The sequence below is a fragment of the Vidua macroura genome, chromosome 5, assembly GCF_024509145.1.
Source record: "Vidua macroura isolate BioBank_ID:100142 chromosome 5, ASM2450914v1, whole genome shotgun sequence".
Taxonomy (NCBI): Eukaryota; Metazoa; Chordata; class Aves; order Passeriformes; family Viduidae; genus Vidua; species Vidua macroura.
This window is the reverse complement of record NC_071575.1, coordinates 45,816,129-45,843,904: the sequence shown is the minus strand read 5'-3', so window position 1 is coordinate 45,843,904 and position 27,776 is coordinate 45,816,129. Positions and strand designations below refer to the sequence as shown.

General features: G+C 35.9%; 1 protein-coding gene across 3 annotated transcripts in view; it reads left to right on the top strand.

Moving 5' to 3' along the window:
• NRCAM (neuronal cell adhesion molecule) overlaps nucleotides 1–27,776 on the top strand; it is a 67,472-nt gene that overhangs the window by 8,304 nt on the left and 31,392 nt on the right. For 2 of the 3 annotated variants that reach the window (XM_053977780.1, XM_053977777.1), the window contains exons 4-20: nucleotides 274–396; nucleotides 772–942; nucleotides 1,418–1,474; nucleotides 3,458–3,569; nucleotides 5,497–5,681; nucleotides 7,174–7,305; nucleotides 15,059–15,202; nucleotides 16,208–16,319; nucleotides 16,647–16,813; nucleotides 16,897–17,044; nucleotides 17,601–17,725; nucleotides 19,001–19,030; nucleotides 20,408–20,509; nucleotides 23,199–23,396; nucleotides 23,509–23,579; nucleotides 24,449–24,674; nucleotides 24,967–25,082. In XM_053977780.1, coding sequence (XP_053833755.1) covers nucleotides 274–396; nucleotides 772–942; nucleotides 1,418–1,474; nucleotides 3,458–3,569; nucleotides 5,497–5,681; nucleotides 7,174–7,305; nucleotides 15,059–15,202; nucleotides 16,208–16,319; nucleotides 16,647–16,813; nucleotides 16,897–17,044; nucleotides 17,601–17,725; nucleotides 19,001–19,030; nucleotides 20,408–20,509; nucleotides 23,199–23,396; nucleotides 23,509–23,579; nucleotides 24,449–24,674; nucleotides 24,967–25,082 — 2,219 coding nt within the window. The remainder of the gene's footprint in view (nucleotides 1–273; nucleotides 397–771; nucleotides 943–1,417; nucleotides 1,475–3,457; nucleotides 3,570–5,496; nucleotides 5,682–7,173; nucleotides 7,306–15,058; nucleotides 15,203–16,207; nucleotides 16,320–16,646; nucleotides 16,814–16,896; nucleotides 17,045–17,600; nucleotides 17,726–19,000; nucleotides 19,031–20,407; nucleotides 20,510–23,198; nucleotides 23,397–23,508; nucleotides 23,580–24,448; nucleotides 24,675–24,966; nucleotides 25,083–27,776) is intronic. The other variant, XM_053977779.1, reaches the window with a different exon arrangement.

Sequence of the window (27,776 nt, the reverse complement as noted above, 5' to 3'; positions counted from 1 at the left end):
TCAAAATTTGCAAGATACTGTTATCAACCTTTAATGAGTAGACAAAATAATTTGAATAAGTTGATTATACCTTCAGTAAATCATTGATGTACTTTTCTTCCAAGAAAACATAAAAAAGAACAAAAATGAAAACATTAGCAAACATAAAAGGATAAAACATTCTGATGGATGTAGTTCTTTCATTTCTCTGGAATACTTTGTGCATTTTCCCTTTAAATTTTTGAGTTTTTTCCAATCCAAAGTTTGTGTATGTGTCAAAATTACTTTCTATAGGATCACCTTTGTGGACGAAAGAAAAACTAGAACCAAATCATGTTCGTGAAGGTGATTCCCTAGTACTGCACTGCAGACCTCCTGTTGGCCTCCCACCACCTATCATATTTTGGATGGATAATGGTGAGTTTGTTTTTTATGCAGTTGACTTTTTGCAGTTTTTCTACATAGTAGATCATTGCTTACCAAAACCACAGATGGTGAAGTTTCCCTCTAAGATAAAATTTAGTGAATTTCCATTTCTGTAGAACAGAGGAAGTATGCAGACATACAGCCTAAAAGCATGAAGCTAAAAGCAGCTGGAGATCTTAATGTAAGTTGTAGATTAACCCACTGGGGAAGAATGGGTAGACAAGGGGTCTCATCAGGAAGCTGAGAAATGTCTGTATATGTACCAAGGCACAAACAAGTGTAATTGAATGAATGTGGAATCTGCAGATCATAATAATAGAGTGTGTCAATTATATTTAACATAAATGTGTTCTTGCTTTCCCTTAGCTTTCCAAAGGCTGCCTCAAAGTGAAAGAGTTTCCCAAGGTCTCAATGGAGATCTTTATTTTTCTAACGTACAACCAGAAGACACCCGGGAGGATTATATCTGCTATGCAAGATTTAATCACACGCAAACCATACAGCAGAAACAACCCATATCTGTAAAAGTCTTTTCAAGTAAGTATTGCATCACCAAATTACATACTTGCACAGTATTTAGCCAGAGTTCTCAAGTTACATGCTAAAGTAGTGTTATGCTAGGGAATTTTGTGTTATACTAGTGTTAGTAGTGTTATGCTAGGGAATTTTGTCATTTCAATTTTGAATAAGAAATTACATTACTGTATAAACTTGAAACGTAATCTCCAGTTTACTTGAAATATAATTGATTTTAAAAGCTGTCATTTTTCACTTTATAAGGCTTTGTGTTTTGAAAAAATGTTTAAGATTTGGTATATACAGTGTAAAAAATAACAGTTTTCTAATGTTTTTCCCATGCAAGAATATGAAGTTATTATAATTATTGTAACTATTGAAACAAATTAATCAATCACTTGATTAACTCACCGTGGCCACATCATCACCTTTTGATTCCCAGAACTTTTATTTATCCCTCTTTTATGCTTTCTTCATGATATTCTGTTTATTTCAGTGGATTCATTGAATGACACTATAGCTGCTAATTTGAGTGACACTGATATTTATGGTGGTGAGTTACACTGGTCCCCACTGATACTCCTTGTTTTACAGTAGCATTTAGTTGACTAACTTCACCTCCATGGCTACTTAATCTTTTGCTCCTTTTTCAGTTTCTAATAAAGGTATCAATTAGTGCTGGTGATAATACATTGCAAAGGGACTGCACAGTGTGATGCTTTCAAATATTTAATTTTCATTACTCTTGTAACATGTGGCTCATAGAAAATATAAACACTTCTAATAAAAGAGTGCCTTCACACTGATGCGGAGTTTAAAAACTACTTCTATATTGTGTTGACTTTTTTATATATTTCCTCCAATTTACCTAGTAGTTTGATTATGTTCATTATCACTAGGACTATTCAATGTCATGTGCTGCATAATAAATAACAACAATTAAGAACCTAACAGATCCACTTCGCATTTAATAACTTACTGAATGTACCAATAAATTCATAGCGATAGGATAAGTTTTGTTTGTTTGGTGTTTAAGCTGATCTTTCTATTAATCTGTGTTGAATGGTCTTTTTGTATGTTCTGAATTATATCCTCCTGAACAGATGTATGTGTGTTTAGCAAGGCTGATTTTGGAGCACCACTGATTCTAGACTCTCCACTTGATATTGGGTGACATAGAAAGTACTTGATATTTATTCCATTTTTTGTTCTTTTTCTTTGTGAAGTGGGGCTTTGTGCATATTAAACCATAACTTTCATTAATCTAAAATAAAACATAGGCACAGAATGTTTTAGTTCTCTACATAAAAATTACATGTTATTTAGATGGGAAAAACAAGAAATAAGTACCTGAACACAAAACAATGTATTAGCTACAATTAGGGAGGAAAACACTGTTGTGTTGGCTCCCAGCTTAGAACCACCATGGGTAATTGTTCTGAGCACTCAGTCTGGCCAAGTGAGTCTGCAGCCCTTGGCAGTGCCAGCACTGTCTAGATGAGTTGTTGCTGTGACTGTCTGCTGTGTTCTTGACTCTGGACTTTGTTCTCCCACACCTTTGAGCTGATTGTGTACGGGTTATTAAGGAATTCACAGCACATACTGGATTAAAATGAAACGTTGTATTTATGCTAATGTATCAGTAAATCCTGTACCCTAACAAACTTCGAGTTTATTATGTTTCTAATCCCATTTTTAAAAAACAAAATTATTTACCGTAATGATTCAGACTCTTACAGCACTTCAGAGCCACTTAATTCCATATATTAATATTACTACAAGAGAACATTAAAGTATTCACAGAAAACACTATAATTACAGAAAACTCTTACTCTGAATTCCATGAAGGCATTGAAAATACCATATTCTTCAAAAGCCAACAAAGTATAATGTCAGAAATGAGTCTTATATTTATAGCTGCCTGTTTACTGTGGTTATTGCTTACAGGCTAATCAAGGTTCTATATTGCAAGACTGGGGAACAGCTTAAATTAAAGTTAAATATATAGTAAAAGGAAAATACCAGGATTAATTTCTGAAACAATGCCTCACATCGTCTAGAAAATATTAAAACATATTCCAAAGCAGACTGTACCTTTCACTCCCTTGGTTTATATTTCTGATTAAAATAACTTTGCTTTATTTTTACTTTGATGGAAGCCCAGGAATTTTCAGTAACAGTCTTGCACTGTGCCTCACACCAGTGGCCTTACTCCCCATTATAGTTCTGTTGAATGAAACAGCAGCTACTTAGGATTCAGACTGCACAGTTGCTTATGTAAAAGCTTTGTATCAATTGTTCCTGTCTTTTAATAACATTTCTCTTCTATGTGTTCAAAATTGTGGCATTTAACAGATATGTTATGTCTGTCAAAAAACTAATGTGTTCAGCTTTGTAGTTGTGCTGCACAATGACTTTTAATCAAATGGCCAATGTGGAGCAAAATCTCTGTTCAAAATGTGAGAACGGATGTATGCACTTAATTGACATTAGAATAAAATTTAGAGATTAATTGTTTTACTACTTCTTGTTCCAGCAAAGCCAGTTACAGAAAGGCAGCCAGTTCTTCTAACACCAACAGGTAGCACAAGTACCAAAGTGGAACTCAGAGGAAATGTGCTTCTGTTGGAGTGCATCGCAGCAGGATTGTGAGTTACTTTTAAGATTTTTTTTTTCTAAATAGAAATACAGAAACAGAGGGAAACATTTCAGAGATGCTTAAAAACGTGACCGCTGTATAAGCTTATGTGTTTCAAAGAAGCAGAAGTGTAAAATGCAGAGAGCTTTTTTAAGGAACTCCACCATTTACTTGGCATCAGTAGACTTTGAAACCGGCTATGAACATGTATGGCCTCTGCCTTCTCCTATCCCCAAACCCTATGCACAGGATATGGGTTATACCATTGTTTTTAAAGGAAACAGGCAAGAAATGCTATAGACTAAACTCAGGCACATATCCACAGATTTGCAGTCAGGAATAACGCCTCTGTTGTTTTCTAAGTTTGCAGTCATTAGGTTCTCAAATTATATAAAAAATAGATACAAATTTGCTGTTCTAATCCAAGAAAACAGCTTACATGTGTTAATAACTACTTAGTAGATCTGCTAGGTGGGAATTGTTAGAACAAATCTTCAGGTCCTTACATCTAATTTCTTATTGTAATTGAGCTTAAATGGTACTTGTTTCTTCAATGCAATACAAGTTTGCTTCTGCTGGTTATTGTGCAAAAAAAAATTACTAAGAGCTATTTAACTTCACGAATTAGGTTGATCTTTAAATCAGTTTCATTCTCAGGAAGAAATCTGAGAATAGATTGGTTATAAAATAGAAGCAGAAAACCTTTCAAAGAACTGTAAATATGTTTACCGTGCACAAAGGCATATGATGCAGAGTGCTCTCAGGTAGCCATGAGGAATGCCAATAATTGCAAATCATGCGCAACAGCACCATGCACATGTGTTCACTTGCATGAGCTCCACAGGGCATGCTCAGGCACAGCTTGATCTGAGCATCAGTGCAGTATTTCTGTCTCAGCTGTGGCCTGCTCAGGTGTCTGCCCCAGCAGCACTAGCAAAACCACCCCTGTGAATGGAAGTAGCACCAGCCCAGGTAATCTTCATTTGCAATATAGTTATATGCCTTTTGACAACCCTGCAATAAAAGTATTAGGTGATCCAAATTGTAGTAAAATGGCTGGATAAAACCTGTGAAAAAAAAAGACTGTAATAGATTATATGGCTTTCTGTCTTTAGCTGTCATGTAATTAAAAAAAGCCAAATAATCAGTGAGGGAATACTTGTCTACAAAGGGCCAGATGCAGATTTTATTTGAAACAACTATTCCTAATCATTGACACCATAATTAAAAGTCATCTTTGCTAGGTGTCTGTGCTATAAAATATGTGATATTAGACTGCTAAGGGAACATTTGCTTAGAGCCATTACCATTTGAGAGAGGACATTCTATTCAGTAAGCAACAAATTGCAATTTCTTGTAATTTTCAAAGTATATCTCCATGTGTTTGAACAACTTTCAACTTCAGTGGACAACATGGGGCATAGCCAAGATTTAGACTCAGTGCAGTGACAAGTGGCTATACTTGGCTCAGCACTGACATTTTTTCTTGATTTCTCACAAGAATTGTTTGTCTCCTTACAGCTCTTTTGTGAACCTTATGATGTTCATGAAGCATTAGGATATTGCTCACATAAAAGGCAATTATAAACTTGTCATTTTATAGAAGTTACCTTTAAAAGCACCATGAGCATCAATTTAATAGTAGAAGTGTGTCTTCATGTATTAACCATCAGTTTTTTTAGGTTAATCAGCAGACAAATATATTCTGTAATTATTAATCCTATGAACAGATGGCCATTGACAATGTTAGTGAGACTTGTCATTTCCTAGAAACAAATGCTGGCATATTTTTCATATTTGTTGGATGTGGTCCAGAATCTGGGTAGAGGCTCTTGAAATAATTATTTATAAAACATGTATTAAAGATATCAACGTACTGAACTCTTATCTTCCTTTTCTTCAGTCCTTAAATTTGATCTGTGCTTTTACTTATCCAGACCCACACCGGTAATCCGCTGGATCAAAGAGGGTGGGGAACTGCCAGCTAACAGAACATTTTTTGAAAACTTCAAGAAAACTCTCAAGATTATAGATGTTTCAGAAGCTGACTCTGGGAATTACAAATGTATAGCAAGAAATACATTAGGTTCAGTTCATCATGTCATTTCAGTAACTGTGAAAGGTAATACTAAAATTATCTTTAATGTAATGTTGTCAAGGATCCAGAATGCAGGATTGAAGCAGGCTTTCTAGGATGAAGTATAGCTAAAAGGATGAATGATAATAGTTAAAAATCACCCTGAGGAAACATTCAACTGTCTGAATTCTAACACTGGAAGGGATTTACTATCTATAATATCTTTTTCATCTTTTGATGTTACTTCGTAAAGCATCAGGCAAAAGTGGTATTTTACTGTAGCAGTAGTAAGATAATGCCTTAGTTTGCACAAGTACTACATTTATTTTAGATCATTTGATTACCTGTCATTAGACTGCTTTTTTCTCTTGCTTCTCTGTCTTCCTCCTTATCTCTCCTCATCGTCTCATCCTCATTTTCTCCATTTTTCTTCATTCATATAGCCCAGATTATTTTTTCCTCTATTGTTTTTCTTCCTTTTTTACTGTTTTACTGATGTTTCTGAGTTCCTATCTTCTTCATGTTTTTTTGCCCAAGATGATGCCTTATAGTTCTAAAAACATTTACATCATGTTTGTCTAAATAGGAGCTGTACGTATGCTGTGAATACCATGAAACAAAAAACTGTAATGACAGTTAATTAGTCATTGAAATAATCAGCTGTATTGCTTACTTTGCATGCTAAATAGTCACTTGTTTTGTTGTAGATCAGCATCTTTTTATGATCACATTTAACTTCCTTTCTAAGAACAGAAGTTTAATTTTCTGTTTGCATCTGTCCATCAATCCAAAATCTGAAAATTAATTGCAAGATGTGATAATATATGCTGTTTGTGGTTATTTATTGTAAAAAAGGATGGAGAAATAGGTGAATATCTTGTAGTACGGCCAGTGTTTCACACATTTTGATCTCTGTGTTTTCATCTGTCTCAGGTAAACATCTGACCCCACTGCAGTCAGCCGTTGAATTGAGTGAAGCCAAGGATTTTGCATTTTAAAATTTCACCCTTGACATGAAATCTCTTTTTTTGTAATCAAGCCTAAATTCATTCCTAACAGCCTAACTACTAAGAGCATGGATATCTCTGAAATTAATGAGAAGACCACTGTAGTGTCTGTAAATGCCATACACAGCTAAGTTTTGCTTACTTTAGGAAAGGCAAGTTAGATTCAAAGCAGGCAACCCTAAATAATCTCAGAATTTTAATGCAGTGGGTGACCGGAGGTCAGTTTGGCCAATGTATGATCTATCACTTAATTGAGTATCTCACACACACACACACACACACACACACACATATATATATATACACATATCTACATATAAAGTAACAATATAGTCTATATCAAGTATAACTGTTACTTTATATGTACATATATGTACATATAAAGTAACAGTAAGTCTATATCTACACATAGCTTGTTTGAATTATCTTCTGATTTCCATGTTTCCATGTGCCTTATGTTAACATAATTTTGGAAAACATGGGTACATAATTTTGGAAAATAATTGCTGTCTTTCTTTTCTTAAACCCAGCTGCTCCATACTGGATAACAGCACCCAGAAACTTGGTTTTGTCTCCTGGAGAAGATGGAATGTTGATCTGCAGAGCTAATGGCAACCCAAAGCCTAGTATAAGCTGGTTAACAAATGGTGTTCCCATAGCAAGTAAGATTCTTAATTACTTCACAGAAGCATGAGTAAGAAAATGTGAGGTGTCTCAGGGTGGTTTTTGTCAAATAGATGTGAAGAGCCTGTATTTGTATAGTTTTTGCCTGACAGGTAATGCTAAATCATAAAAGGTGTGATAAAATACTGTGATTCATAAAAGCTGAACAACAAAATGTGCCTCAAATGTGTTTGAGAAAACTAAAACGTGTGATCATGCTCCTAGTTCTTCTATCTGGCCTTCTGCTGGTAGTATCTTTGTGGATATTGGATGGTCCCTCTCACAGGGCCATTGCTGGGATGTCATTGTTATCCCTGTATTTCTGTGGCAGTCCTGTCTGGACTCTCCTTTGCTGCCCCACTGCAACTCTAATGTTGCCTAGGAATCCTAAATGTAACATAAAAACACATGAGTCCTCACATGTGTGGATATACAGAGCACTTGTAGGATTTGCAGTACATTGCAGGATTTGCAGCTTAGTGTGTGTGAGCTCTAAGAAGCTGCAGCAGCAAAAGTTTCTGAATGTGTCAGCAGCTACCTTGCAAACAGTTTGTGCCAAGTAGGTGTCAAAGAAAAGGAACCCCTAAGGCAGTGGAACAGCAGTTTCGGTGTGCATGGGTAAGAAAAGCAGCCCTGAACTGGTGATTGAGCCACTTAATTGCTGCAGTATTAGGACTGACAATGCTGCATGGCAGACACAGGGTAGCTGCTATATATAGTAAAACTTGCCTTGGAAAGAACTTGCTGGAGGACACTGCAGTGTGTTGTCAGCTGGGTTTGCACTGAGCATATCTTATACTGTAAAGTTACACTTGGTTCTTCTACCTTTATCCTTCCCCTTTCTCAAAACAATAACAAAAAGCCAGACAGTCTCACCTGTTGGCTTGTGAGAGATAATGTACTCTAAAATACTGGTCTGTTTAAAATATGATAGTGTCCCTTCTGTCACTTTCAGAAGTTTAGCAGTGATTTAAGTCTGTTGACGAAATATAATTCACCCAGTCTGGGACATGGGGAAGGATTGTCTATGGCCAGAATCTAGGTAACAGCAAGAAGTAAGCAAGAGCCCTCATTAGAGATATCTGAAGTATTTGGTATACAAGAGAGAGTAAACTTATTTGTAGGGGGGAAAAAATGCAACTTTGGGTGGCAAAATAAGATTATATATTGAAACAAATAGAAATATTTAGCAAATAACCTGTTTCAGGAATCCTAATTAAATGGAAGGTGAGATCTACAACCTGAAATTTAAAATGAGACGTTTCCATTTGTAAATAAGTTATGTAAACTGACATTAATCACCTCATCAAACAACGGTAAGACAGGAAAACAGGAAAATATCAATGTAATTTTGTATATCATCCAAGTTTGGTACCTATCCTTCACTCTCCATTCTGGGTTTTTGGTGGTCTCATCTTTCTTTGTTGTTTTCTGTAAACTCACCATTATTTCGTGAAGTACTTATTTGTACTTCACTTTATTTGTTTGGAGGAGATTTTTATCCTGCGCTTCTTGTAGTTTAACTATTATTTAAGGCCTCCTGAGTAGTAAAATATTTTTTCACCTGGCTATGAGAGTCAGCTTTGCCTTTCTCTTCTTCCTTATCAAAGCTGTAGGACGAGCTGTTCAAATGACTCACAAGTACATTTTCCAGAAAAGCAGTGATGTGTTCTGCCTTCTTTCACGGTAACAGTAAAACATTTAGAAGCAGAGTTTTCAGAAGCAGCTGCAGGATGCCACCAAATTTCCTAAATACAAGGCAGCATATATTGGACTGGCCTTGAGGAATCAGTACACAAAATCTTGTTGAGGATATTCAGTAAAAATTAAAAGACTTTAATTAAATTACCCACTCAAACTCAGTAGGGGGAAAAAAAAAGAAAGAACACAGCAAATAAGTAAGTGGGTAGCTCAGCCTTATATTAAAGGTCACTCTCACTGCTGAAGAAAGCTGAAGTCTTATCCACATTAAATATTTAAGTGCAAGTTGATGGGATGCTCTAGTACACTGCATCTGTCAGGGCATCTATGAGAAGCATCATGATCACAGAAAGTGCAGTTCTTAAGATTCTTGTGATTTTTTATTATTCTGAGTTATCAAAAGCTGTTCTGGAAATTACCAAGTACAGTGTGCCTTTTTGTTCACTTGTTACTAAATTATAGAATTGAGCCCCTCATCTTCCAACTGAATGATTAGGAAATCACTGTAAAAGGAAACTAAAGCAGCTGTTTCAGCTTCAGGGCAGTGCTGAGAGAGCTACACCCATGGCAGGATTTCAAAGAAAAAGAGCTACATTTGAATTTCAAAGCCATGCTGTAATCATATATCCCACAATGTGCCTCCTGTGGCCTAGTAATCTGTTTGCAATACTTTAATTTTCTGTTGAAAAGCACAACTGGGAGATACTTAATTCTTCCGGTTTTGTTTTTCCATAATAGAGTCAGACAAGGAAGGGGGAATGTTGAAGAAAGAACCATTCGTCCATATCTCAGTCAGAGGCTGAGGTTTAAATATCTATGGGGAAAAGGGGAAAACAAATAGAGAAAAAATTAGTGTGTGTTAGCAACTATAAAATAAAATTGCAATGGTGTGAATTTTGTTCAATATTCCAATAATCTGAGTAAGTAATATTTTTTAAGAAAGATTTTAGGTTTCCCTGAAATATTTTAATTAGTTTTCTTCAACAGTCATGCTGAAAACACCAGCATTTCTAAAAAAATAAGCTGCTTTAGACATGTTGGGATGATATGGACCTAACCTAACCTCCTAGTGTTTACTCACAGGAGTATGTTGAACTCACATGCACAGTCCCGCTAAGGTCAATTAGAATTACTTTGGCAAGTAGCAATTGAAAGTTCAGGCCATGACTTTGTGTTACCTTGTGCTTCAATTAACACTCAAGATCTGCATTATTTATATCACTGCATAATCCATTGTGTCTTACTGCTTAGATATTCAGTATGATTTTACAAAAGGGAAGCCATGCATAAAGTGTTTCAACTTTTAAGAAAGTAACAACCAGATTAATTGGGAAGGGGAAATGCTTTCATAATTGGACTTCAGAAAGGCATTGCAAATACTGTACAAAAGACTGATTTTTTGGTCCAGTGGTTTATAGTTCATGGTGAGCTATTAAATACAGTTATAAATATAGATACAGACAGTTAGATTTATACAAAGTAGTGCAAAGGTGTTGTTTATCTTCTTTCAACACATTCTTCTCTTCTTATATTACATTTCACATTGAATCTCTAGGTTTGAGTTAGTGTCCATTAGTGCTCACTCTGAGTTTAAAGGAGAAAAATTAGCCCTTAGATTTCTTTCATGAAAGGCCTTGAAAATCCCTGACTGAGAGATTCATCACCCATAATTTTCTCTGAGAGTACACACCACAAGCTATTCACTGCAGCCATGGGAGGGTAGGGAGAAATTTGCTGACCCTAATGTCCCCAGTATTTCAGTCTTAGAGAGAAGACTGCTTGGGAAGATGTTTATCCACTGCTTCTCCTGTCGTTGTGTTGGAACTTTGCATCTGGCTTGGGAACTTCAGCTGATAAAAAAACGTTTGATAATCAGATTTTTTTCTATTCTGCACAAAATAGTCAGGGATGGTTATAGTTAGTGCAGGTAATGCTGTGCTTTTGGAGACAATAGAACTGTCAGAATCAGAAACTCAGGAAGAAAAGGATTTCAGTGATCACAGGAAAATAATATGCTGAGCAGCAAGCAAGATTGGTAAGAAAAGGAAAATTACATTCTTTACCATTTCAGTTATCCATGGCTTTTTATCCTAATTTTTTCCCTTCCAGTTTTAAGCCTAATGGTGTGTTTTAACTACTTCTCTTCAGAGAGCATGTCATTCTGTCTTTTTTTCCAAAGAAAAAGAGTAATAATGGTGCCATAGTGGTTATTCAAGCATACTAGCAAAGGTAATTGCTTAGGCTGTCAGAAGTTTATGAACCAGATGGAAGTATGCATGCAAATGAACAGAAGTTATTCACGGTGCTGATCTCTAACTACAACAAGAAGTATCTGATAGAGGCCCTGCCTTCTCTGTTTAGGAATATACTGAACATGGCTAGAGTCAAGAAGCTGTATCATTGTGCAGCGTGATGAAAAAAATTAGGTGAAACTAGGTCTTTGTTCAGAAAGGACCAAAACACACTCATAAGCTGGGAATTCATGTTATTGTGAGCAAATGTTGGCTGTTAGATGGCATATGTTCACCTGTCTCGTTACAGCAGCAGAACTCCTGTAGCAAATCCACATAATTCATTATCCTGTTTGTACAAGCCCATTTTAAGTATTACATAGGTTTTTGGTATTTTGCCTATCAGTGCCAAATTCAGATTTGTCTCTTGTGTCAAAAGCATTTTCTCCTTCTCGTGCCGCTATTGTGTAATGTGACAAGAATATTCATAAATACAAATAAGCAGTGCTTGACTGGCCCTGCCATCACTCCTCTTCCCCAGAAAAAGGTTTTTTAAAATATAGTAGATTGGTATATGCAAAAGGCTGAAGTACTGCATGCTATTTTTCCTCAGGTTTTACTAGCAAGACTGACCTTCAAGAATCCCAGGTCCCAAAAACCAGGGGAAAGGACTAGAATGACATGTACCCCTGGTGGAAAAGGATTAGGTCAGGAGCCAACTGAACATACCTAAGTGTGTGGCCCCTGATGGGATGCAGCCACAAGTGCTGACTGAGCTGGCATATGTCATTGCAAGAACAGTCTCATTAATCTTTGCTTGATCATGGTAACTGGGAGAAGTGCCTAAAGACGGAGAGAAAGCAAATGCTACTCCTGTCTTCAGTGAGCCAGAAGGAGAAACCAGGGAACTACAGTCACCTTTATCCCTGTGAAGGTGATGGAGCAGCTAATTCTGCAAACCATTTCAAGGCGCATTAAGGACAAGAAGCTTTCAGGAGTAGTTTTCATGGGTTCACCACGGGGTGGCCAACTTGATACGTTTCTATGATTAAATGACTGGCCGTATAGACGAGGGCAAGAGTAGTGGATAGTATCTGCCTGGACTGCAGTGAGGCCTTTGACACTGTCTCCCATAGATCTTCATGGACAAGCTGTTGAAGTAGGGGCTGGATAAAGAGCAGGGAGATAGATAGAAAAATGACTGAATGGCCAAACCCACAGAGGGTGATCTGTGGAACAAAGTCCTGCACCTTGGGAGGAACAGCCATAGTGCCAGTACATGCTGGGGGCCATCCAGATGGATAGTGCCTTAACAGAACAGGACTTGGGCATCCTGGTGGATGCCAAGTTGACCATGAGGCAGCAACGTGCCCGTGTGGCAAAGAGGCTAACGTTATCCTGGGCTACATGAGACAAAAGTATAGCTAGCAGGTAGAGGAAAGTAATCCTTCCTCCATCTGGGCACAATTCTGGATAACTGGATCCAAGTGGCCCTGCTTGAGCAGGGCGTTGGACCAGATGACCTCCAAAAGTCTCTTCCAAGCTCAATGTTTCTGTGTCTGTGAGTGCAGCAGTGGATGCTTCAGACCATTTAAGAAGCTGTATTCAACAGACAGTTAAAAAGATGCCTGTCTTAACAGGGAGCTTTTGAATCAGTGCCCTTCAGCATCCAATTGGCTAGACCAATTAACAGAAAGCACCAGCTAACCTGACACTTCTGCCTTCTTTTCTCTTGGGACCCCAGCTTGAAGCCCTTTTTGGAGAACAGGCACCTCCTTTCCTTCAGACAGCTGAAAGGGGCTATCTCCTTTTTTCCTTCAGTACAGCAGTAGGAAGGAAGATGCTGCCCCTCTTTTTTTATAATAATTTAGTGGTTAGATCGTTCTTTTACAATGCAGTTCCTTCAATCATAGAAGATTGAACTAATGGCTTCCATCTCTTAGGAGGGGCCCCACCATCATCCTGTAAGGGATTATGTGTTGGAGTGTGTGTGAAAGGGCAGTCTGTGCACCCATTAATGACCCACCTGGGTGCAGAAAGTGCTGCAGGATTCAGAGGGCATGAGTGGAGGGAAGCCCAGAGCCTAGGGCTGGAAGCAATCATGCTTGGAATGGCTGTGGGCAGTTCTCCTTCCTCGTGGGAGAGCAATTGTGCCTGTCTTCTGTTTAACTATGATTTGTATGCAGAAACAGAGCGCTTCCCGCAGCTGACTGGCCTGCCTGCTGGGCTACTCACCTGCTCCGGCTATTTTCAGCCCATGAATCTTTTAATGAAAATGGCATTTATGTAGAAAAGGAAGCAATGTGAAACATGGAACACAATAGGAGGTAAAGCAAAAGAGAGAAAAGTACGTGCCAGCAATCCAGAAGTTCAGAGAATAAGCATTTAAAATCTCAGTACCTTTTTCTTCCTTCCCAAAATTTTTGAATTTGTGATGTTGATTTGAACTCAGAGTGATGGAAGACCAGAAAAAATGGAAATTGAAATCTGTTCTTGAGGCAGCTGTTTAGGAATTGAGATATTTACATGAAAAATGGGCTTAGATTTCATCCAAGCTGGAAATTCCCTTAAGCAGAACCACAGAACTGTGATCTCCTTCATCTGGTTTCTGTTGTAGAGAATTCAGTAATACATACTTTAAGAAAATGCAGGAGAAATGTCTCCATTTTCTTTACAAATGAGAACTAAGGTATTGTCTGAATCAAAAGGTTCCTGTCACAGAAAATTGATGTTAATTTAGTTGATTGATGTTTTTTATAAATTTGAATAAGAATTTCCTTATATGAGAATGTGTTCCACAAATACATTTCTTTAAGCTTCAATCAGGGTGTCAATTTAGATGATGCAGCCAAACTAGGATGCATTTATTTATGTATAAATACCTCCATTTTTTGTATTAGTAGATCAGTAATTTTGCCATTAATTTTCATTATGAATAATACTTGTGCATTTTAATACAAAAATAATATATCTGGTCTTATTTAGTATGTACATAAAATATTAAACTATATATTGTGCATTTTTATGCAGTGTGGTGTTGCAAGCTAAGTTTTTTCTTCATTATACTTCTCTAATGCCATCCAGTTGTATCAGAACTGACAGCTATTACTCTTCTTCAGTATTTTCTTAGAATTTTATTTTCAGTTATGTCCTGGATGCTTATGTGATGCAGAAGCTGTTTGACAGCTCAGGCCACTCCAGAACAGTCAGGAAATGGCATTGTATAATTCTTACATAAGGGAAAGAGTGCCATCTACTGAATTACTAACTCTGCTCTTGAGAAGATTGTTTCTTGACTTGGTTAGAAGGAATGCTTATTCTTTATTCTGAGATAATTTTCAACTGAGTATGGCTATTTTTATATTTGTGAAATTATTTATGGTGTAACAATTGATTTGAAACTTTAAAGTCACAGAGGACTATGTCATTTTACCAGCATTTTCTTTTGACATTCAGCAAAATTCAGGAATATTTTTGTAATTTTCTAGATATTGACTGTATTTGCTCGAATCTCGTAATATTGGTATTTTTCCTCTGTCTTGCATGCAAAATACAATCTCAGCTTCACTTCCTTGGAAAACAAACAAAAAAAACACTCAAAAAATGGGAACTCTATCATCATGAATCAATACCTGTAGAATGAGAAGAACTTTTTAAACCGTATTAAAATTCACATTTTTACTAGTGATCAGTCACCCAAGGAAAAAAAACATAAAGGGTCTATTGGTCTTTCAGATTCTTCCTTCCTTTCAGAAGTATGAAACTTGCAATCCAATAGCAGTTTAGGAAAAGCAATAACTCTTTTTCTTTACACCAACAGTTGCCCCAGAAGATCCTAGCAGAAAGGTGGATGGTGACACCATTATTTTCTCACACGTGCAAGAAAGGTCAAGTGCTGTCTATCAGTGCAATGCTTCTAATGAATATGGATACTTGCTAGCAAATGCGTTTGTGAATGTTCTGGGTAAGAAATAGACTTTATATTTTTCTGTTCTCTTGGGTATTCAGCTGTCTCCTGCTAACACACAGACTCTCTGCTCAAGCCTTGCTTGAGGTCTTCATTGGGAATTGATCTATTTCCTGGCCCCTGTAAAGAGCAAGGGTATACATATCTTGTTATTTCTAAGATATTCCTGAATTTCACTTTTGCTGTTCCAAAGAGGGAAGGATAGATGTGAAAGCAAGGAAAACTTGGAAGAAATTTTGTGTCTTTTTTGATTTTTTTGTGTAAGTCAGTCCAACAGAAGCCTGACAAAGAAGGCAGGAATTAGTATTGCTTAAGTTAGTACATTTCAATACAGTTTCATTGAGTCTGGATGTTTTGGATTAGTGGAACAGATGATCTCCAAGTTGCTGCTGCAAGGGGACATGATTATGCATTTGTCTCTAAGGCTTCCCTGGCATGTGTTTCTGATTACAATATGTTGTGTGGCCCTTCTAATTCTTCTCACTGAATTTAAAAAAGCTAATAGCAAAATCCTGGGCAGAATGGCCTCTAGTGACTCTTCTGCAGGAACTGGCAGATGTGTTGATTGACACTGTCATTTAAAAGAAGGAAAATTTAGGTGTTACACCAAAAATGCATCCTAGCTTCTTTCTGCCTGCAGGTTTGTTTGGAATTAGATAGTTCAGTCTGTACCCAGGAGATTATCTTCTTGAAGTATATATTGATTTAAATTTTCCAGTTGAAATCATTGCTTTTGGTGCCCATCATTATTACTTGTAAATAGGCAAGAAAGAGTTGTTTTTCACAAGATAATTTCCCTGCAGTAACTTTTCCTCAGGCTAGTACCAGTACAATGTATTTGAACTCAGACTGCGACCTGAAATCATCTCAGAGAAAAAGTTTTTATGTAATTCTTTAGGCCATTCTTAATGTCTTTGTATTTTGTATTTGTAGCTATACTTTTTACTATGTATTTACTATTTGTGACTTTGTAACTATATACAGATATCTTTGTCTTTTCAGCTGAGCCACCCAGAATTCTAACTCCTGCTAATAAACTGTATCAAGTCATTTCAGACAGTCCCGCATTGCTAGACTGTGCTTATTTTGGGTCACCTAAGCCCGAAATTGAATGGTAAGCTCTAGCTGTGCTGTGTTACACTGGATGAGCCAGTTATATCTATGGAAACAAACACTTAAAGCTTTAAAACTCTTTTAACTCTATTTACTATTTTAAAATAGTATATTTTAAAATAGATGCTGTATACAATTTCCTAATACAATATTGCATATATCTAATGAACCAGCAGTAAAGTTACGCCTACAGAGTCAAGTTTAAATTTCTTTGAGTCTTCTGTCTCTATTTTCTAATGTGGCAGTCCTAAGTTTGTATTTTATTGATAATAAAACCATACAGAATTTAACTGGGATGCTGGCTAATGATATTACTTCTTATATAAAGGTTTAAGGGGGTGAAAGGTAGCATCCTGCGTGGAAATGAGTACATTTTCCATGATAATGGAACCTTGGAAATTCCAGTGGCTCAGAAGAATAGTGCTGGTACATACACATGTGTAGCAAGAAATGAATTAGGAAAGATACAAAATGAGGTGCAGTTGGAAATTAAAGGTGAGAAATTAGTCATTCTTTCATCACTGATTAGTACAGAATTTCAGACTTTCTGGATATCTAATTTTAATTTTAAATTTCAGATCCAACGATGATCATTAAACAGCCAGAATACAAAGTGATTCAGAGATATGGCCAGGTTTCTTTTGAGTGTATAATTAAACATGATTCTACCTTACTACCAACTGTTACATGGTTGAAGGACAATGATGAACTGCCAGATGATGAAAGGTAAGGACCACATAGTTTTCCTTTATTTTTAATTTTCTAGGTCCTTTTGTCTGCTCCTTTTCCTGATCTTTGAAAGGAACATATTGACCATTGACATTTTCCAAAGAAGACTGATTAACATCATGGCTATCCAGTATTTGGTTACTGAAGGACTTACCTAGTGTGATGAAAATATTAAGATAGAATTAAAAATAAAATGAGATGTAAGTATTTATACAGACTTTGCACACTGATCTTCTAGATAAAGTGTAAGGTAAAGATAATTGACATGAGAAGCCAAACAGATAACAGAAAGCTGTTTTGCTCTGGATCACAAATATTTAAAATTTCTTTGAATATATTTGGAAAGAAAAGTACATTAGAATAAAAGTTACTGTGAGAAGATGGTCAAGAGCAATGAAGAAAAAAAAAGATGATGTTGTCCCATAGCTTAACTTGGGTAAACATAGCTGTTCAGGTATGTACAAGTATATAGGATTTGATAATGTTTTATGCAAATTTCTTATAACAGTGACAGTTATTGAAAAATCAGTGGCTGAATTTGTTGTATTTACAGGTTTCTAGTTGGCAAAGACAACTTGACCATTATGAATGTAACTGATAAAGATGATGGAACATACACTTGCATAGTTAATACTACTCTGGACAGTGTTTCAGCAAGTGCTGTGCTTACTGTTGTTGGTAAGAATGCTCTCAAACTTCTACTGTTAAGTATGAAAACAGCATTAGATTTAAAGTGAAAAGCACAAACATAGTTTTGGTTTTTAGGCCAGGATAAAGGAAATGCCACCTAAGTGTCAATGTGTTTCAATTTTTAAAAAATGTAGTTCCACCTTACAGTTTACATTTGAATCAGTTACTTACAAAATGACTGAGTAGCTAGAGGACAGATTCATGCTATATATCTTTTTATTTTGATCACATCTGAGCTACTACAGGAAATTCAATTTTGCAGGGTATTTGGAAATAAACATGGTAGAATCACAGAATGGCTAGGGATGGAAGGTACCTTTAAGGTCATCTAGTTCTAACCCCCCTGCCTTGGGCAGGGACACCTTCCACACAACCTGTCTGGGCAACCTGTTCCAGTGTTTCACCATAAAAAACATCTTCCTAATACATAACATAAACCCACTCTGCTCTAGCTGAAGCCATTCTTCCTTGTCTTACAACTACATGCCCTTGTGAAAAGATGCTCTCCAGCTCTTTTGGAGCCTGTGTAGGTGCTGGGAGGCTATTCTAAGGGGTCCCCAGAGCCTTCTCTTCTTTGGGCTGGACAGCCCCAACTCTCTCAGCCTGTCTTCATAGGAGAGGTGCTCCAGCACTGTGGTCACCTTAGTGGCCCTCCTCTGGACTCCTTCCAACAGGAACATGTCTTTGTTGTGTTGGGAGAATGTTTTCTCAGGAATCTCTTCGACAACTAAACTATGCTTCAGAAAGACTGAGCATACTTGGTTGTATGACTTTTCATGGATTGTATTTTTAGTTAAGTTCTCTATTAAGTTTTTATGATTGCAGATTCTTGCCAATTATATTACTTTGCCCCTTCTCCAATTTGTAAGAAAGTTTTAAGTAGATGTCGTGAATGATTCTTACATTAGTTCAATCTGAGACTCAGAGCAAGTATCTTCGTGTTTTAAAATTCTGCTGTGATCTTATGCCTATCCAGGAATGATCTGAGCCAAAAAACTAGTACTTATTTAGGCATTTTTATAGGATTGCTTATTTTATTTATTTTCGTGATCTGTTCTTATTTTTAAAAATGAATAAAATATTCAAGAACACCTTTTTAGCTCTTGAGGGAAAAATTATCGTGTTTTTCTTTTTAAATTAACCATTTAATCTAAATAAGTTAAATTTTCTTTGTCTCTAATAATTATAGTCTTTAACTACCTACAATATTCTGTTTCCTTGGCTACTAACTGATTAAATCCTTTATATTAATGTTCTTTTCAGCTGCTCCCCCAACACCAGCTATCATTTACGGTAAACTAAAACAAAGTTCTCTTTCTACACCATCAGGCAGATAGATTGCTCATTTGCCTGTTGCAATTTTTTTTGCCTTTTTTTTTCCCTTTTCCTCTGTGTGTGTGTGTGTCTGTGTCTATGTGGTTTCATCCCATTTTACCAACTACTTCATTACTATAGCACTGAACTTAGGAATGTTACGGTGCAGGCTGATTTATATTTAGGGAATAAGTGGTTTTCAGAGATAAATTATTTTTACTTAAGATTGGGTATAGTATGGCAATGTATTTCTCATAGACCACACTGTAATACGAATTAGTTATATAATAAATGAAATATCTAAAATGTAAATTCAACTCTTTGGTGAAAGGTAATTCACTATTAAACACTTCGCCCCAACCAAATTATGTTGTATGTTAACATTGGTTTTGCAGCCTTGTAGTCCTGCTCTATTTTATTACTATATTTCATAGTTTATCTTCATTTTACTCCACTCATAAGATGAATATGACCACATTAACCAGTTTGACTTATAATTGATGAAATCGCTAAGATTTTAAAATTTAAATTAAAACTAAAAAAAAAAAAATCTGTTAGGCATAGTCTTAAATTTAGTGGTATAGAGCCTTTAATTTGGTAGCACATTTTCTGAATTTGAGGGTTCAAGAGTAATATAATAAGCTAAAACACTTTTAAGTATAAGAGTTTTGAGCACTTTTATGTAAATCCTATCAGTGAAAATGCCTATGTATTCTTACATGAACCTACTTATTAGTTGTGATTTTTGTGTAACGAATCATATCATAAATTACCTTTATGAATTTGGAACAGACAATTACATCTTTATGTGTTATAAGGATGTATAATTACAGCTTGTGTGGTATTTCTGAGCCTTTTAAAAAGAACAGCAAAAAATAAATAATTTAGTAACTTGCAATTAGTTTCTGTTTGAAGCATACTTGTTTTGAATTCACATAAAAATATTTGTAATGGTTCCAGAAAAGCTTCTTTAATATGAATGTTTCTTTATTTTCCATGTTGTATGAAGTATGTCTGTTACAATAGATAACCACCCATAATCATTTAAAGATAAACTAAACAGGCATTTCATAATTCCTTGCATCTCATCACATTTTTATATCACAGTGCACTCAGATACAGATAAAAATAAATACTGATTCTTGTTAATGTATAGAAGTTTCCAGGTTATATCAGTTCTCCATTTTTGTTTTGTAATAATTGCATGCTATTAGTCTTTAAGTCATGCTTACATAAGTGAGTAGACCTGCCCTGCTGTATTTGTGGAATTCTTTGACTGGAATGTAAGGATTTTTTTCAAATATTATAGTACATATTCTGGTGTGGTTACTTACTTTGTGTTCATTCGATTTACAGCTCGGCCAAATCCACCCTTTGACTTGGAATTGACAGGTCAGCTAGAAAGAAGCATTGATCTCTCTTGGATACCAGGAGATGAAAATAACAGTCCCATTACAAGTATGTTTGTTTGTGTCTACTACACTACATTGAAGGTGTTGCTCTAACTGTTATCAAATTCCAAATATTTCTGGAATAAATTTTGTGTACAGCATGGGAAAATGGTAAATTAATTCTCTACAGCTGCCATTTATTTACGTAATATACCCTTAATACTACTGTACAGCCAAGCAGGAAGACCAGAAGAGCTGGGCTTTTTTATTCAAAAACTCGTGCTAGATAATATAGAAGTTATATATATTGATATGAGGTCTGTCTGACAAGGTTAAATTTTATGAATATGTAGAGAGCAGACTTGTTCACTGCTTGTATGCTTCTGAAGGAGAGAGCTACTAACATCTTGCATTAACTCTTTTGTAATTCTATGATTTGAAATAGCATCAGTACCACCATCATCAGTGATTATCCATCTCTACTGGTGCAGAAGTTTATTCTTCATGAAAATATAAGGTAGATAGTTTTTCTGGGATTTTTCTAGTCCAGACAGTTAAAAGAATAAACCATATCCATAAAATGAAACAATTAAATATCTATAAAATTTTGAGGCAGTAAATTGGTATTAAATGCTGTTATTCTTCCCATTAAACATAATGAAAACTCCTGCCTGTATTGAGCAGAGAGGATAGAGGGGGAATTTAGGTGTAAGGAACAAAGATGTTTGTTTTCCAAAAAATCTTGGGATCAGAAAGCCTTTTTGACATAACTTTTTCCCTATGAGCAACTTAATTCAACTATTTCATTATTTATGCAGTGTGTTTTTAGATAATAACTGCCACAAGTTGCCAAGACCTCTGTAGATGTTATGTTTGGAATTAATTAGTTAGACTGACTTATTGGGTGTTGCTCTCCAGGGTTTGATGCTGGGTCAGTACCAACACTGAAAACAAACCATAACGATCAGGTATCTGGAAAGGGGGATTTGTAAAAAACAGAATTTCACAAGTTTCTGAACACATCAAAGATTTTGACTACATTTTAATGAAGCACTAAGTGATTTTTCTGAAATGTTACAGTCTCAGGCATCTCTAATGTATATCAACTAGTAATATACCTTAAAATGTAATATACAGAAGATCAGCCTAAATAGTTGAATAGTGGTTTATTCATATACATATACTTTCATTAGTATTCTCATTTTTTCCACTCCAGAAGAGAGAAATGTTGTCTTTCTGTAGGAATGAGATCAAACTATTGCAGAAAAGTTAATACTAGGCAGTGTTGTCTCTTGTAGGTTTTTCTAGAACAAGATACTGCATGCACTCTCATATTGGAAACTGAACTTTTCTAACTAAATAATGCTGGATTTAATTATAATACAATTTCTATTGCTGCATGGTCTTCTTAGAGGCTGCAAAATAAGGCGTTTGCTTCCTGAGTAAGCCTATTTCTTTTGCTGCTGCAAAAGTGCAGATGAAGGCTCAAGGATTCACTTGATACCACTTCAAAGTGCAGACGAAGACTCAAGGATTGCACTTCATTAGGAATGACCTGTTTGCACAATATGACTGACATGCTAGATTCTCTCTGAAAGCTCAGATAGTTTTTTTTTTCCCTTGAAGTTACCTATAAATTATTCTACTAGAGCTGCAGGCAGAAGGCTAGTGACCAGGGAAGAAAAAAGCAGTAGTGAAAACCTTTTTGGCATGTAATATTCTCACTTTTTCAACAAAGCTTTATCCAGGAGACATCCCATCCCAAGACTTCTATCACTGAGCACACAACAGCAGCAGTAGCTCAGACAGTAATGTGGGGTCAATACTCCCTCTTTCTCTTACTACTTAGGTCAGAATGAAATCTGCCAGCCAGAAGGCTGTGATTAGTACTACTTACCTCTTTTACATCTTGCTCCTCAAACTGTGCATTTTTCTATGCTCCAGGTTCCATGGGATTCTTCTCCCATTTATTTATTGTGTCCAAAAAATTCCCCCTAAGTCTTTCAGAATTCATATTTCGTATCTTACAGCAAGGTTTTTGGCTGTTTCACATCTGTAAAAAAATGTCCTTTTGTCTTTCATAATGTATATGATTTTCTTTTTGGAATTCTTCAAACCTATTTATCCCTGAGGTTACATATACTTTGTAAGGTCTTAACAGTAATTATCATAATATTCACACAGAGTACTCTCAAGAAATTTAGTTCCTGAACATACATTCCCTGATTTAATTTGATGATAATCAAAAGTGCTCTCAAAAACCTTCCTTAAGTATAGGTTCTTGACTTTAAATAGATTTTCTTTATGCCATTTCACTGGAGAAAATGGAATATTCAGGGAGTTTTAAATTTATACAGATACTGCCTGCTGTCTGCTTGATACAACTAAGAACAATGTATTTCGGAGTCAAATTCCACTTCCTTGCTGTGATAGTTCAAGGATTCCCATTAAATTAAAATCCGGTACCTGAGAGAGTGCTTTTGTAATAATGTGTTACCTGAGAGATGGCTGCATTAGTGACAGCAGCAGAGGATAAAAGTAAGGGTTTATTTTTTATGTTTCACCTTTATTTCTACTTTTGACATCCACATTATAGATCCGTGCTATGGTTTATGTATTTACATGTCAAGTTCCATGATTTTTGAAAGCACTGGTTGGAGCAATCCCTTCTGGCTAGCTCATTCAGAAATGCCTATGCTTGTCTGGGAAGCTGATTCAAGTTTTGACGTAAAGTTGGATTCAATTCCTGCTTGCAGACTTTGTAATTGAGTATGAGGATGCACTGCATGAACCAGGAGTGTGGCATTACCAGACGGAAGTCCCTGGCACTCAGACAACGGTGCAGCTGAAGTTGTCTCCCTATGTCAACTACTCCTTCCGTGTGATAGCTGTCAATAAGATTGGCAGAAGCCAGCCGAGTGAGCCATCTGAGCAGTACCTGACAAAATCTGCAAGTAAATAATTATTCCCACTTACCGGTGATTGATTCCTGCTATGAATAGCATTGAGTTTGCTTGGAATCACACAGCAGCCATTCTTGTTCACGTGTAAATATTTCATTTTTAGGCCCTGATGAAAATCCTGCTAATGTACAGGGGATAGGCTCAGAACCTGATAATTTGGTAATAACATGGGAGGTAAGATGGGTCTTTTTTCAAGGTTTCATTTGTTTTCAGGTTTGTGAATAGCTTTTTTTTTTTTTTTTTTTTAATAACCAGTGATGAGAATACCCAATTACCTGCTTAAAATAGTCTTGAAAAAGAGCTAAATTCATACATTCCCCATCTTCATTTTCATGAAAAAACTGAATTTTTTTTTGAAAAATATGAAAATAAGTTAAAGGTGGGGGGGCATATTTCCTTGCGTGATTTCTCAAGATAAACCAATAATTAAGTAATACAGGATGATGTGCTGTCAGTTTAGGAAAATTTCAAAATATAAGTGCAGGTTTATTTCAAGTACAGTCCAATTTTTAGAGTGAATTCTAATGTGAATGCTCCTTCTACTGTCACCTGTTACGATAAACTGATCATTGTGCACTTTTCCACTAGAAAATTTCTGTTGAAGTTTTCTCCATCATGCCCTTACCGTCATGACAGGAGCTCAACGAGAGCCATGTATAACCAGTTTGCCCTCTCAGGCAAGAAATATTGCCTAGGGTACACTATTTACAAGGAGTTGGTGCAAGTCTGGTTTTCTCTCTTCCACTTCTTAAAAAATATTTGAAAACAAAATATATATACAGAAATCACAATGTGCTGTTTGTATAAGAATTAGCCACCAACATCATTCAATGTGCTTTTTACCAAAGAGTGAAAACTGAAAAAAACCTAGTTAACTGAAGTGACCTCCTGTAAAAGCTAAATTGTATAACTTTCAGCAGTGCTTCTCTGTTGCAGAATACAGTGGTAAATTTTCATTGACATTCTATAAAAGAATCAACTTTCTAAGTTAAGATTTTTTAGATGCTTCAGAATATTTTTAAAAAAAATTCTTTTCCTTTCAGCCTTTAAAAGGTTTTCAGTCTAATGGACCAGGGCTTCAGTACAAAGTCAGCTGGCGCCAGAAAGACGTTGATGATGAATGGACATCTGTTATAGTTGCAAATGTATCTAAATATATTGTGTCTGGTACACCAACTTTTGTTCCATATGAAGTAAAAGTGCAAGCTTTAAATGACTTGGGGTATGCACCAGAGCCATCAGAGGTGATTGGACATTCAGGGGAAGACTGTAAGTTTTGTAGTTTGACTCAGTTATCCTAATTAAAAGGAACTAAATGTGTAACCTGAATGGGTATTTAAGATACTGAAATATTGATAAGGGGGATAGTAGTTATTTTTTTTAATTAAAAGGAAGCAATTCAGAGATAGTAAAGGCTTCATACTACTTTGTAGTATCAATCCTGAAAACATAGGAACATTTTAACCTACTCCATGAGTACAATGTAAAGACTCATTTTAAAAAACTATGTTTGTGTGATTTCTAATTCTAACTAGATGCTTGTTGCATCCTTTTTACACAGTGCCAATGGTTGCTCCAGGCAATGTGCAGGTTCATGTTATTAACAGCACATTAGCAAAGGTGCATTGGGACCCAGTTCCACTAAAAACTGTTCGGGGACATCTTCAAGGGTACAAAGTAAGTACGGTTATTCTCTTCCTTGTTTATTAAAATAGATCAATCTTCCTGTTTGAGATTGTATCCAGATTGAAGTAACTGACATGTAAGAGAACTCGTGCTTTTCAGGGAGCACCCAAGTTCTGCTGACAAGAGCAACAGCTTTGATGCAATTCATACAGAGTTCAGCAATCTTCCAGCCTTGTAGCATTAGCTTCCTGTGACACTGTCCTTGAAGAAAAATGGCATGTGTTTGCAAACAAGCTTGCACATGTTAAACAGGTTAAAGAATGGTAACAGTTTTACAAATCTTTTTCCAAAGTAATTTAGAGGATGTGAAGAACTAGTTTTTAGTCCAGCGCTAAGGTTACTAATTTTCTGCTTCAATGTGATTAATCATATCTTTAATTGAGAGTAACTGGACACTTACTAGTATATGCTGGGTTCTGTGTCTTTTTGGAGGCCAAGAAAAAGCTCAGTGTAAAAGCTCAACTTAAGGACATATGAAATGGCAGAAGATTTGGAGTGCCCATATATGGAAGGAAGCTTATTGTAAGGTAGTGTGCTGCCTTTGGTCATAACTGAAAAGGCTGTGCTGGAGAAGAAAGACTGCAATTTAATAGAGAAGAGGAGACAGAAGGACTTCAAGATTTGAACCTGGTGTCCCTGGAGGATAGGGAAAAGTTGCTTCAGTGAGGATATACTGACATCCTATGTAACAATAGAAGAAAATCAAACTAATTCTTTGCTTCTCTGCAAGTATTGTCATAAGTGTGTTCTAATAAAACAGATTACTTAGCCCAGACTAGATTAAGACTAATTTGAACTACTTCTTTTTACGTGAAAGGAGGTAAAAGAAATATTTGAAAAATTAAAACAGTAAGGAGTATTTGGAGGAAAATAAATATACACCATACTTATAAAATGGAGCAGTCAAAAGCATTGAATTTGAACTTCAGTGCTCTATGGCTGGTTACCACATGAATGTGAGTTCATGGTATGTGGGTGTCTGTTTCCTGGCAGAAAATACCACCATCCAGAAAGACTTAAAGTAGTTCTGTATGACATAGTGTGAATGTTAGTAGTTTGTGTGCTGCTTTGCCACACAAACTCAATAAACTCAGATGAAAAACAGGACTTCACTAATCTCTTAAATGCTTACCTATTAGATGACAGCTTTACATCAACCTGGTATTTCATGCAGAAATGGGCAATCAAAATAATGTGAGGATTAAAGAGTTAGAATCTAGTGAAATTAATGGTAATTATTAATCAAGTTATAGCAACACTAAAGCTCTTAATATAAATCACCAAATTTCTATTAAAGATCTATAATAATACCAAAACAAAAATCCATAGACACATTTCTGCCAACTTAACACATCAGGTGTTAAGTTCAACAGCGTGGTTACAGTGAATTGTCATCATCCAAAGTTTGGATGGACATCTCTTTTTTCCTCTGACTTTCAGTGTCTGAGGGTTATCTTCTGTCCTGTAATCACTAATAGGATCACTTTCCATGTGATCTAGAGGGTTAGTCATGTCATGATCACTTCTATTTAATTTGTTATGCTTTCTCTATATAGGGTATATTTTTTTTTCGATGGGGAAGAGAGCCACACAATTACACAAAACTAAGCAAAACTGAAGGTCAAATAAGTTACTTGATAATAATAAATAAAACAAGCTCACAACCACAGGACTGACAACAGACTAGACCACTGAGTAATTTTGCTGTTCTAGCTAGGAGAAACGTGACAATCTGAATAAGTTGCAGATGCAGCAAGAATACCTTAAATAATTTTTGCAAATACAGCTAAATTAAGCTAAAATAGGTTAAAAACTAGACAAGGCATGAGAAATCATAAGACCTGGTGGGTAGCTGTTATTATAAAGCTTTCTCTCAATACAAACTAAAAACTTTTCATGGATGAAGTATCTTCAGTACTGACATAGCTTACAAAGAAAATGATGAGCTCTTGTAAACACAGAACCAAAATCCTACTAGTACACTCAGGCTTTCCTAATTTATGAAATTATTTCTGTCAGTAGCCCAATATACAGTGTTGGACTGGGGACAGATTTCTTAATTAAGAGAGAACCAAGAGAGAGGCTAAAGAGTCACGTCTTGAAGGCAAATGTCTGAAAAAGCAGGAAGATGTGTAACTAAGCAGCAGTCTGCAGCACATAATTCATATTTTGCTCTTGTATTAATCTACCTATTACTCAATATACTGCAGTATTATCAAATTTTTCAAACTTAGGAAGAAATTACAGAAAATGTGATGCACTCTCATTTATTATAGCTTGAGTTTCAGTACCAATGGTACCAACACTTCAAGTTTTGTTAGCTTGTAAATTATTTTCTACACCAGCTGATAGGATGAGAGTTATAAGATGACAGCTGGTGATACTGAAAAACATTAACTCAAACCATGTAAAACACAGTGGCATTTAAAAGTGATTGGAGTGAAACGGTATGTTGAAAGCTGATGTAAGTGTAACATTGCTTTATAGCTATCTAGCTGGGCTTTGCCAGTCTTAACAGCCCCTTTTTTTGAATTCCTATGTGAAATCCCGGCTTCCTAAATTAAAGAGGTGTTTTACAGTTGGACTGAATAGGAATAGATTTTTTTATTCAATTAGATTTCTTAATCATCTTTAGCTTGTGATCATTTGTGCATGAAAACGATGCTGTGAAAAATAAACAATTAC